General features: G+C 52.7%; 1 protein-coding gene across 2 annotated transcripts in view; it reads right to left on the bottom strand.

The window, feature by feature from the left end:
* The window catches only part of SMAD7 (SMAD family member 7), a 29560-nt gene extending 25508 nt beyond the window's left edge, over positions 1 to 4052 (bottom strand). Inside the window, exons 1-2 of one of the 2 annotated variants that reach the window (XM_081148475.1) lie at positions 2922 to 4052; positions 1577 to 1630 (exon numbers count right to left, since the gene is read on the bottom strand). In XM_081148475.1, the coding sequence (XP_081004601.1) occupies positions 1577 to 1630; positions 2922 to 3531 (664 nt within the window). In that variant the 5' untranslated portion in view covers positions 3532 to 4052. The remainder of the gene's footprint in view (positions 1 to 1576; positions 1631 to 2921) is intronic. The other variant, XM_081148474.1, reaches the window with a different exon arrangement.
* Positions 4053 to 12738: the final 8686 nt, after the last annotated feature.

Genomic DNA, 12738 nt, shown 5'->3' with positions numbered 1-12738 from the left:
AAATGAGGTCCTGGCCTGGCAGAATGACTGCTTAAATCCGGTGAACAGATTTATTCCAGTATCTCTGCAGGAAACCCAAGAAAATGTAACCCTTTTCTCCTACGGTTTTAGGTTTCTGGGAACATTTACCCCCAGTTGTCTTTACCCCTGGGGTCAAGGTGACTGGTCTGTCTCTTTTAAGGAAAACCTCCGAATTTGAAGACTATGGAAGAAAAAGCAAAAACAGGACAGAGGTGGCCCTTGGAGAGCTAACCTCATGAAAGAATTCTTGAATCCTGAAGCCAAAAATCCAGTCAAGTTATTCTTTGAGAAAACAGAGTTTGGTAATTTCAGTTAACATTTGTTACAAATACAGAGAGCTGGTTATCTCCTCATTAATGACCATTTTATCTGGTGTTTTGTAAATCGAAAGCAAAATATCACATGCTTTGCAGGCCACTTATTAGACAGGCACCAGGCAAGCAGCAACGCCTTCCCGACTTGAGGGAGCGGCGTGGAGTCCCGGGAGGGCTGTGGGCTTCGGTTACACCGTTCATTAAAGTATTTAATTTATGACAACGCCCCAGCAAAACTTTTAATTAGTGGGGGGGAAAGCCCAACAGCCAAAACTCATGAGGCGGAAGGACTTGTAGAATTCCAAGAGCAAAATGAGGCCCAACCCTTCACTTCTCTCCGAACCTTGGCAAAAAATAACACTATTTTTCAGGCATCAAAGTTTCAAAGTTACAATCCCTACTTTCCAGCTAATGAATCTCCCACTGTAAGAAGGGGCTCCTGGACACAGGGGCCATCCCTGTTGTCACCCCAAGTCCCAGTTTTGCTGACCCTCTTCCCCCTGGCACTGTTAGCTCCATAGGGTGAGCCCGGCACTGCCAGCCAGAAGTTGGATGCAAACAATCACAACAGGGCTGGTGCCAGTCTCAAATGAGCTCTTGCCCTGGCCCCATGCCATCCAGTGACAAAGCAACAGGGCAGGCAGAGCTATGCTAAAAACTTTTATAGCCCCAACCTAGAATTCTGAGAAAATCCGGGAGGAGTGCTGACTTGCAGGGGAGGGAGAAGAGGAAACCCGTGAGGATGGTTTTGTCTTGACTTCTTAAATTTTCTAACCTTTTACTCCAAACAAAAGTCTTCTCTGCACCCTTTTAAACTGTCTTCCCTTCCATTGAATTATCCATTCTTCCCACTGACTCCTCTGGCACTCACTAAGCCTCCAAATTTTCCCATCAACCTGTCCTATTTGGCTCCCAAGACACTTCTGCGTGGATCAAATTCCACGTGCTAGAGCTGAGCCAACTTCGGTCACGGTGTGCAAACACATGAAAAAAAAAACACACAAATTGTAAAGCATATCTAAGAAACTTTTTTTTAAAAAAAATTATATATATGCACATATATAATCTCCAGCCACAACAAAAACAGAAAAATCCAAACTTCCAACAGAGAAAACCTATAACCACACCTCCAGGCAAACCCAGCACCTCCCCAAGCCGCTGCCAGGACATAAAAATCCGCATTCTAGAGGCTCTGTTTCTAACTTAAGAGAGGAAGGATATTTTTAAAATCATCTACTCACCAGTTGGTTTGAGAAAATCCATCGGGTATCTGGAGTAAGGAGGAGGGGGAGACTCTGGAATTAAAAAAGTTAAGAGAAAATAAAGGCCCAGCCATGAGAAAGAGAGATAGAAACTTATGATAACAGAGGCATTCTTTTAGCCCAACTGTTTGTCTTAGCTGTGGGGGTTGGAGGCAGGGCCGCGAGGCGGTGATTGCCTTGATATTTAGCTGTCAGATAAACAAAAGAGGCCGCCTGGCGCCAGCCGCGGGGCTCCGCTCCTCCACGTCTGGGGACGCCACCGCGGCGCTCGGCCGGCCCGGCTGGAAACCACCGGCTCGGCCGGGGCTCCGCGGGGCCGCTCGCCTCGGTCCCCAGGGCGGGGGGCGACAGAGGCCCCCTCCCAGCCCGGGAACTTCAGACCCCGCTACGCCGCCCGGGCCCGCCCCCCAGGGGCAATTCATCTCCGCCCCCGCCTCTCCCGGGGGCAACGGCGCGGGGAACACCCCGATCCCCTTTCCCAGCCCACCGGAGAGACGCGCCCCAAGGGCGCTGCTGAACTTAAGAGGATCTGTTGGCGTGCGGGGTGCACCCTGCCCCTGCCCTGCACATAGACGCAGGGAGGCCGGGGAGGAGGCTGAGCCGATAGCGATGGGGCGCCGGGGGTCTCAGTCCAGGCCCCAGCGCAGTGAGGGGCACACCGCCCCCCCATAGTTAATTCCGTGCTTTCTTGTGCTGTGAGAAAGGAAAGTAGGGGACAACCAACTTCTCCTGACTCCTTTATAACCCTGGGCTGGCAGAGCTGGGGGTAGAGGTGAGAGGGTTCGGCCTCCCATCCTAACCCTCTTTGCCCCAAAATCCCCAAAGCTGCGCGGCCAGGGCAGTGTCCGGGCCACGGTGCCCGACCTGACTCTCCGTATTTGCTAAAGGAGCGGAGACTTCCAGTCTCTACAGCTCGCGTCTCCCAGCCTTCCTTGGCGGGCTTGGACCGAATCCAACTCGGCCACACACCTCAACGCCTTTCCGGGTGCGGGGGAGGCGTGACCCCTAACTTCTCTCTGTACCCCCTAGCTGATCCGGAAACGAGGGCGTCTAGTTTTTAATCGCATGTCTGCAGAGTGTACATGAGCAGTGCCCACAGCAGCCCCCATTCGGGACAACGTAGGAGAAAAAACTGCAAGGGAACCCCCAGGGAATGCCCTTCCAGTTCCCCCTGTCCCTTCCTTACTTCTGTCCCCAGTCTCTTTACCAGGAGGGACTGTCCACTCCCCTCTGGAAACGTGGCTGCACGCACAGCCCACGGGAGTTTTCTGCCACCACTTCGGCACCAGGGGGAGGGGAGGGTGGGCGCAGAACAACTTCTTACCTAGTTCGCAGAGTCGGCTAAGGTGATGGGGGTTGCAGCACACCAGCTCGGGGTTGATCTTCCCGTAAGATTCACAGCAACACAGCCTCTTGACTTCCGAGGAATGCCTGAGATCCGGCCACCTGAACACTTTGCACAGCAGGAGAGGGAGCGAGTAGGACGCGGGCGGCTGGGCGGGCTGCGAGCCGGCGGGCGCCCCCGGGCCCAGCCTGCAGTCCAGGCGGCCGGGCAGCAGGAGGCACGCGGTGCGCGTACCGCCGCGGGACTCCACGGCCTGGAGCAGCAGCTCCAGCTGCCGTTCCTTCAGTTTCTTGAGCACCGAGTGTGTGAGTGCCTTCAGATCCGCCTCGGCGCACCCGGCGGCACCGGTGCCCGCGGCCGGGGGGTGGGGATGGTGACCTTTGGCACCTCGGACCGCCTTGCCCAGGCAGCAGCCAGCCCTGCCCGCGCCGCTGCCGCCGGCCCCATGTGCCCGGCCGTCCGTCGCCCCTTCTCCCCGCAGCTCGCCGCCTCCTCCGCCTCCCCCCGAGCCCTCCTCCTCGTCCTCGCCGCCGGGCGCACGGCTCCTCCAGAGACGCCGGACGAGCGCAGATCGTTTGGTCCTGAACATGCGGGGCGAGGAGGCGAGGAGAAAAGTCGTTTGCCGGCTAAGGAGCGAACATGACCTCCGCACACCATGAAGAAGTCGGGCGCCGAGTTGGGGCAGCAGGCGCAAGCGACAACAGCAGCAGCAGGGGCCCGGGCAGGAGCGGCGACGGCCCGAGGGGCGCTCCGTGGCATGCGCCAGTCTCCCGGAGGCCGGGGCGCGCGCGGGGGCCCGGAGGCGCCCGCCGGGGCTCGGGGGCCTGCGCTCCGGCTGCCCCACCCCGCGCGGCCCGCGCCGTGCGCCGCTCTCGGGCCCCGGCGCACCCCGGAGGAACGCGACCGCCGCTTCCCTGGGGTCGGCGAAACCGGCCCGGGTCGGCGCCTCCCCAAAAAGAGGCCCCCCCGCAGCGGCTCCCGAGTGTCGGGCTCGCCAGCCTCGGCTTCCTACATGGAAGATCCGCGGGGGCAAAAAACGAAAGGCGTTCGGCTGAGCTGCAGGGAGGTAAAAGCCTCTTTCCCCCTTGCTAAGCAACTTAATTTGGGGGTGGGGAGAAGCAGGCAATTAAAAAAAAAAAAAGCAGGCACGCGATTTATTTTTTTCCTCTATATCCTTAGTAACCGGATCTCCTCAAATTCCGTGCACACGAAGACTCGGAGGAGGGGGCCGAGAGGACTTCACCCCGCATGAGATGTCTGGCGAAATAAGAAGGCTCTCTCAAAATCTAAGAACCAAATATGCAAAGCCCAAAATGAAAAACACCACCTCCTCGCACCCTGGAGGTCTGGGGCCGTCCGACTAGAGCTCTGGGGTTTAAAAAAAAGAAAATGTTTACAAAGTAGAACAAGACGTTTAAGGGGTGGAAAAAACGTATCCACGAGTTACATTCCCCTTTTTTTCCTTGCAGATCCCTGCTGGTCTTCCTCTCCTTTTCTTCTGCCAAAAAAAAAAAATCGTATATTTTTTTTAATCCACAGAAAGCTTTGGCTAGGCTTCTTCAATCCTCCCCATCCGTGTATTTTAGGGGAGTCTCTGGTCTTTCCTGCTCCTCTCCCAGGGGCTCCGGTCTCGGCGGGGACTTCCTCGGGGCTGGCGGGGGCGCAGGGGCAGAAGATGCTGCGGCGGCGGCTGCGCCGGCGGGGCTGACAGCGCGGGGGAGGGCGGCGCGGCTGCAGCAGCGGGCCCCTGGCGGGTCGCGCGCTCTCGCCCTCCTGGGCGCAAGCTGCTGGCTAGTGGGGGCCGCCGGCGCCCCCTCCCCTGGCCGCGGCTGGCCGCCGGGCTCTTGGTATGAGCTGCTCGCCTCCACCCGGCTGCGGCGGCAGGAGGCCCCGGTGTCCTCACGCCGCCGCCTCCTCCGAGACTCTCCTCGTCGCGCCGGGAGCCTCCTTGTCCCCCGTCCGCCCTCTCCTGGCGCTCGGGTCCTTCTGCTGCCGCCGGGGGCTCGCCGCGCCGCACTCCGGGGGTCTGGGGCCGGGCTCTCGGCAGCTCGGCGCCGGCGGGCTGGCTCTGTCTGGGGCAGCTCTCTCCGGCGCGGCGAGCGGACCGAGCGAGGCGCCCGGCTGGCTCGGCTGGCGCGGCTCGGGGACAGGATCCTCCGTGCGCCGAGCGAGCGAGTGAGTGTGCCCCGGGCTCGTTGCCTCCCGCAAGGCCTCCCGCTCCCGCCCCCTTCCTCCCCCTCCCTCCCCCTCACTCCCTCCCCCTCACTCCCCCGCCCTTAGCCGCCGCCGCCGCCTCCCCCCGCCCCCCCCGCGGGCCCTCTGCTCTGCTGGTTCCACTGCGCAGTGGCGCGCCCGGCTCCGGCCTCGTCACGTGGCCGTCTAGACACCCTGTCGCTTTAAAAAAAAAAAAAAAAAGCGATTGTGTTTCGCAAACAACAGATCGGGTTTCTAAAAGCTATTTCTCCCCCCCCCGCCACCGCCACACACACACACACACACACACACACACACACACACACACACGCACGCACACACACACACCCCGGGTTTGCAGAGAGGGGAACCTTGGAGGGGGGTGCGAGTAAAGGTGGGGAGCAAAGAAGCTCCCAGAATCGAATGAGACCTGGCCGGATCAGAGGAGAAATGGGAAGCCCTGAGAACACCCAGCGGGCTTCGCTGGCGAGTTTCGGAGCAGAACGAGCGGGTCGGTGGCCCGATTTAGACCCAGCCGGCGGAGCTTCGCAGTGGCTGTCCCGCGCGCTTGCCCGAGCGCTTCATTCATTCGTTTTGTTTTAAAGGCCCTGGCGGCATATCCCTTGGCCGCGAGGGAGGGAAGGGGGAGGAGGACGCTGTCGCCGTTTAAAAGACATTTACACTGGACTGGACCGAGGCCCTGGGAGGTGTGCACTGGAGGGAACAGCCGGGCTGCCGAGGGCGGGGAGGCGGCGCGAATGTGACCTCAGCGGCGGCCGCGCGCTCCCTCCCGCCCTCTCCCTCTCTGGGCTCGGGTTTCTAGGACTGCTTGGAGAAGTGTGTCTTGTGCACAGCTCTGGAATGCATTTGGCCGGTTGACGAGCTGCGAGGGGCAGCATCCAGGCGAGAGAAGGCGCGGGAGGGGGGGGGGACGTTGCTCGCACGCCCGCCGCGGGCAGGTTTCCTCTGGAGCCCGGAAGACCTCAGTCACCCCGCCTCCCGGCGCGGGAAGGTTACCTTTGGAGCAGACCTGCCTAGGACATGCATATGCATGCGGGGCCTGTTTGTGCGTCCTCTTAGGCCCGATAGCTTTCCAGGTGCATAGGGTCAGAGAGTTTATCCCCTGACCCCAGGTTTGGGAGAAGCATGGACCCGCTGGCAGATTACTGTATGGCAATGGGTAAAGCATTGGTAAGGCAAAGGACCAGAAGCGTTTAGTTCGTGAAAGCAGATGGTACTGAGAAATGGTACTAATTTAAATATATAGGCATCAGTATTAACGAGGCCACTAGTTGGCATGGTGATTTAACCTCACATATTATTTCGTGAAATAAGATTTTTTTATGTCATTTAGAATTGTGAGATAAGGAGGACAATGCAACTCATTGGGGAGTTCAAGGAGTTTAAGGTATCTTTGGCAAGGTGAAATGTACTATTTTCATTTTCCCAGCTAAATTATACGTTCATAAGAGAAAAAAGCACAAATGAATCTTAGCTTTATAGCTCAGCCCCCTCCCTTTGAGCAATTTAAAGGTGTCTGACATGCAATAGATTCTCAATAAATATTTAGGAATCAACAGAGTGGATAGGACTTAAAGGGGCATTTGGACCACACACTCCAAACCTACCAAAAGCACCTTTGGAAATATAAATATGAGAGAAAATCAAAACATCGATTACATGATCACCTCCAGGCAAGGGGGTCCCAAAGACACCGCGATGCCAAGCAGTGCAGAAACGTTGTAGCACATTGTGACTGTCTAAACATTACTTTGTAAGGCCACATAGGCTGCAATTGTACAAGTTCATAATTTTGTAATAAAAATGTTGCTTATTGAAAAGGGCCCTGACTGTGTGTGTGTATAACTTTCTAAAGAAGCAACCTGCAAAGATAGCAGCCCAGAAAGCCCAGGAGAAAATGGATGAGGGAGAGGTTTGGATGTGGGTGATCCCATCAGCATAGGCAGAGAAAGACAGAAAAGACAGAAATTAGATGTTTGAGGTATCTGGGAAATGTATAACCTTAGAAAAGCTTACAAAGAACACCAGAAAACCTGATTCCTGGCTAGGGCTCTTCCACTCACTGGTTAAATAACTTGCACCAGTGGTGATCCTCACATTAGGAGAGCAGTTGGCAGGGTTTTAAAAGCTTTCTGGGCAAGTTTCCTGCTCTCTCGGGGTCCCATTCCCTCTCTCTGCTCTGGGCCTCACTAGAAGATCTTCACTTTTCAAGAGAAGCAAAGCAATGCTCTCAAAGTGACAGAAAGGACTTAAACAGAAAGCAAATGTCATAACTCAAATTAAGCTTTAAATTATGGAGAACCTGAAGACTTGGAAATCTGGCCAATGGTGCTAACACTCTGTGAAGAGAGGCCAAGCACACACAGGGCAGGTAGGTTTAGTGGGTGTTTCAGGAGTTGAATCTGACGTCACAGCTTGTCTGGGTGGAACGTGCACGTACTTGCAGAGATATGTTCCCATATAGTGTAATTGTGGGTGTTTTAATTCAGGCGTCACCCCTATCTTGCCCTCTCTACGTGGCTTTCCTCCTCTATTTTACTGCCCTAAGTAGACGATGGGTGGGATGCTGGACAAGTAGCTGCAATGGTCGGTGCTGCTTTATTAGCTCCCTGGCATTCCCTGAATCAGTTAACATCCCAAGGCTTCCTGAGAGCCAGCCCCACCCCATCACATTCTTATTCCTTTCCTTTCCAAGAAAGAAGCTGCGCGGCAGAGGAACTCCTGGCTGGCTGGTGTGCCTAGAAAGGGAGTTTCTTTCCTTTCCCCAGGCCTAAATGAGGCTGACAAGCACCCTTTTTCAAACTATTCTGATCCCTTAGAAGAAAAAAAAAGAAAAAAGTTTAGAAGTTCACCAAACTATTGTGAATGAGTTTGATTCTAATCATTTGCTGGCAGGGAATATGGAATAAAATATCTCATTTGCAGTTGTTTATTTCCTGTTGTGGCTTCTATTTTCATCTTCTAGTCACTTTGGTGATAGATATCAAACCGTAATCATGGTGCAGCCACAAGTCACAGAGACCAAAATAACTTGCAGGAGAGTTATGACAAACCAGGATGGAGTCAGCTCGAGACCTGGCTACTTAATCACTGGCCCCTGGCACCCGGACGACTGCGGGGGCTGCCACTTGACTGACCGCTGGCTGGGAATCTAGAGGAGAAAGGAAGCCGGAGGGAAGTTTCTCCAAGGCCCCCGGTCTTCAGCACTCAGGGCCCCAGAGTGCACAGGAAGTGGACAAGCAGGTGAAACCTCCACAGTGGCCAGGAGGAGACTGACTTGAGAGAGAAAAGAAGGTGAAAACAAGAATCTACAGAACTCTCCACACCTACAAGCAACCCTCAGCAAGAGCAAAGAATCAGTCCCGTCCAGGGAAGGCAGGCTCTTCCTTTCCATGCTTTTCTCGTTTTCGGTGGTTTCTGGAAGGGAAGGGCAGAAAGAGGCCCTACGTGCGTGTGGGTGTGTGTTGGTGGGGCCGAGGGCAGAGATGAGGCAGGCATAAGGATTTCTCCTTGCAGAAGCCAAAAGAAGGAACAATTGAAGAAGCCAAAAAAAAGTATTGGAAAATAATTGACATTTCTTGCACAACCGTCCCCTGAAAAATGTGTGAGTGAGCCCCAAACCATCCCAAACTGGCAGCCATACAAATGGAAGCAATGGTTCATGAAAGGAAGCCGGCGTGAGTGAGGCCAGCGTGACAACCAGCACTTCTTGGCGTATCGTAGAAGAACAGGAACACCAGTGAATGAAAATGCATCCGATTCACAATCAAACAGAGGTGCCATAAGCCCTGACTCACCAAATATTCTTGTATTACAGACTTGCTGTCAGCTGAACCATAACATTTGCCAGGTGGCTGTCTGGAGTGCTCAACTAGGTGCTGGGGGAGGGGCAGGCGGAAATGCATCTTGCTTATGGGGTACACGTGAGAAGCATCCAAAAAAAGTAAAGATCGAGGACAAGAGAGACGTTCAGATACGTGGTCATATGTGATGCGGTTTCTTCCCGGGAAGAGCACTGGCTGGCTAAAGAACAGAGCTGGGAGGGAAACGTAACTGTATATGACTTTTTGTACCTTTTGAATTTTGTACCATGTGAGTGTGTTACTTATTCAAAAAATACACAGATTTTAAAATATGTTTTTATTGATTTTAGCAAGAGAGGAGGGGAGAGGGATAGAGAGATAGAAGCATGGATGAGAGAAAGAAATGTCAATCGGCTGCCTCCTGCATGGGATTATTTTTTAAATCCCTGCCTGCTTTTCTCATTTCCTGAAATTTGTTCTTTAAAAAAAAAAAAAAAATCCTCACCTGAAGACATGCTTACAGAAAGACATGAGACTGAAAGAGAGGAAAACACCCCTGTGAGAGAGAAACATTGATCGGTTGCCTTCTATGCCCAGAGATCGAATCTGAAAACCAGGCATGTGCCCTGACCAGGAATTGAACCTGCATTGCAGCCTTTTGGTGCACAGGAGGATGCTCCAGCCAACTGAACCACTCCTGCTGGGCCTGAATTTTGCTCTTCTGATGTCCTTGTAGAAAAGGAGAGGTTGGTGAGGTCCCATGTGGAAGCGAGGCTGTAGACAGCTTCTCTCTGTGTGGGGCAGTTACTACAGGAAGGCGGATGACAACAGGCCAGTGTGTCATCCCAGACGGCAAGGGTGGAGGCTGCCTCGTCATGACCCTGGCAGGAGTCAGTGAGGAAGCGCGCCAGTCCTAATCAAAAGTCATTCTAGATATCAATCAGGTGCAAGTCCTGACCTGGGATGGACAGCCTATAAATACTGATGTGGGGACCACAGAGACACAGGAAGGAGCCTGCCCGTTCTCAGAAAACGAAAGCTTTGCTTTCTGGAACAGAAACGTGTTCCCATGATTCTCAATCCATTTAGGCAGCACCGATTCGAGATGTGGTGCCAGGCACCAGGTGAGACCCCTGGGAGATATGAAGGTGGTATTAAACAGCCTCTGCCCTCAGACAGGACCAAAACTATGAAAACAACCAGCCCTTGCAGACATCATCAACGCTATGCTAGCAGCAAGAATGGAGGCTCTTGCTTGGGAGAACAGAAAATCAAGGGGTTTATTCTGTCTGGGAAGGGCCTCCAAGAGTTTCCCAAAGGAAGAAATATTGGGGACTAAATTAGCTGAGTTGACTAACCAGGAAAACAGGAGAGAAAGAAAAAAAATGTAGTTTTCTGTCAACTTCACGCTGTCTTCCAAACCCAAGCAACGCTTGTCACTGAAATATATAACTTTACCCACAACTGCTCCTGAGCCACAGGAATCCGTGATGGAGGTGAGGCCCCTGCAATGCGCAAGGGAGGTCTTCTCCCTCAGAATGAAGTTTTCTTTGTGGGAAGAAATTGCAGCAACAACAACAGCTCATCTAGTTACAGAGAAGCTTTTCCTCCAATAACCGGGAAAATCTCCGTGACCTCCACTCCTCAAATCGACAGTCAAGCCTCACTTGTGTCGAACAGGTTCATGTCAGGAAATGGTGCCAGTTTTAACACATGTGGAAAGGGGGAGATTCGCAGTGACACTGGCCTGTGAAGGTTCCGTGACGGGGCACTGAGATAATGTTCTCAGATGCCCACAACGAAAAAGTGTTGTTCCCCATGGCAGTACAGACAGAGACACCGGGTTTAGATAATCCCTACTGGCACTAAAATATTGATTTGAAAGACAGCAAAGCAAGAAAATAAATGTTGAGCCTAACTCAGAGGCCCCTGCCCTGGCCAGGTAGCTCAGCTGGTTAGAGTGTCATCCCAATTCACCAAGGTTTTGGGTTGGGTCCCCAGTCACGGCACATACAAGAAACAACCAGTGAATGTATAAGTAAGTGGAACAACAAATCAATGTTTCTCTCTCTCTCTCTCTCTGCCTTCCTCTTTCCCTAAAATATATATATCAGAGGCCCCCTGATGAGCCCAGGTGTTATTCTCACTGTCCACGCTGAGGGCAGTCCTCATTCCAATCTCACCACACGCAAACAGATTCCAAGGCCCTGGTCATGTTGGACTACCGAGTTAACCTTTGCTGTTTTCTGATTTTGTATCCTACTTGAAAGGTTCATTTAGTGGTGCTCGGGCAGGCTAAACAGCCATCTCAGACGGTGGATAAAGAAAAATTGAATTTATTTAAGGAAAGGGGATGGGGATGGGATATCCAAAGGAAAGGACTACACAGCACTGAGCCAAGGGGATATTGGGTCAATGATGGCAGCCCACAGGGGCCGGAGTCTCGTCCTTATATGCAATCACTGGCAAGAAGCTCTTGTCATCAGTGGGTCTTGAGGCTGGGTTGGTGGGCTTGGAATGCGGTAGTGGGATCAGGTGTTTTTATAGGACAGTTTTAATTCTTTATATGGTCTTATTCCTGGTGTCCAGCAAGTCTTCCTGGTCCTTGCCCTCCTGTGGCAGGAAGCTTACAAACGGCCGTTAAGGATTATATTGCCTATAGTCCTAAAACTACTTTAAAAAAAAAAAATTATTGATTGAGAGAGAGAAAGGAACGGGAGAGAGAGGCATCGATTTGTTGTTCCACTTATTTATGCATTCAATGGTTGATTCTTGTGTGTGCCCTGAGCGGGGATTGAACCCATAACCTTGGTGTATCAGGACGAACGACGTTCTAACCAACTGAGCTACCCGGCCAGGGCTCATAGCCTACTTTTATCTTTCTCATTCCCCTGGCACAAGTCATTAAGAGGATGACCTTGGCACTCAGTTCTGCCTAGCAAGTGCAGGTTGGGATCTGAGTGACGAGACATCTGGGAATGGTGAATCAGAACTGGGCAGTCTGCAGGAGTGAATGTTTCGACTGCAGGAGAGAGGAGTCAGAGGTGACCACACACCCTGCCCCGGGCACATTCTGGGACCCACCAAAGGAGCCCGGCCCCATGAGTGACGGTCAAAGCATTCCTACTAGTGAGGACCCAGGGAGCGGAAGAAACCCTCAGCCCAGTTTTAGGCTTAAGCATACTTTTCTGCCCTTCCTAGCTGCGAGGCCTTAAGAAAGCTCATTTCCGTAGTCTGTCCGTCTTCCTCAAGCAACAAACACTGAATTAACAACGTCTTAAGTGTGCCAGACCCAAAGTGAGGCTCGGAAAACAAAGCCCTCACCAGGGGTTGCTGGGACTCGGGGACACTCGGCCAGCACAAGCACTATGTAAACTAAGCAGTATACAGATGCTAATTATTGTGATTCTCATGGATTCGGAAGTAGGAGCCTCCAGTAAGATAATTTTGACTAACCCTCCAGGCCTATGAAATGAATTTTTAGAGGCGTTAAGTGTCCAAGTGATGGGGTAATGAAGACGGAAGCCACTTTTTCTAGTGTCTGGGACTTTGTGTGGATTTTACTAGGACCAGTGCCCGAGAAGTAAAACCAGCATCCGAGTTTAAAAACAAACAAATAAGCCTGAGAAATCTTCTTCGACTGAGATAGGGATAAGTGAGAACACAAAGAAACAAAAACAAAAAGCTGTTTCCAGTTCTTTTCTAGCATTACTGAGTCATAAATACTTTCCTATGTCCTAGAAATGCCTTTGTCGGTAATTATGACTAGCACCGAGGAA

The sequence above is a fragment of the Miniopterus schreibersii genome (genome assembly GCF_964146895.1).
Source record: "Miniopterus schreibersii genome assembly, chromosome: 10".
NCBI classification, from domain to species: Eukaryota; Metazoa; Chordata; class Mammalia; order Chiroptera; family Miniopteridae; genus Miniopterus; species Miniopterus schreibersii.
Note: the sequence above shows the minus strand (reverse complement) of the source record. Positions and strands in the feature narration are given on the sequence as shown.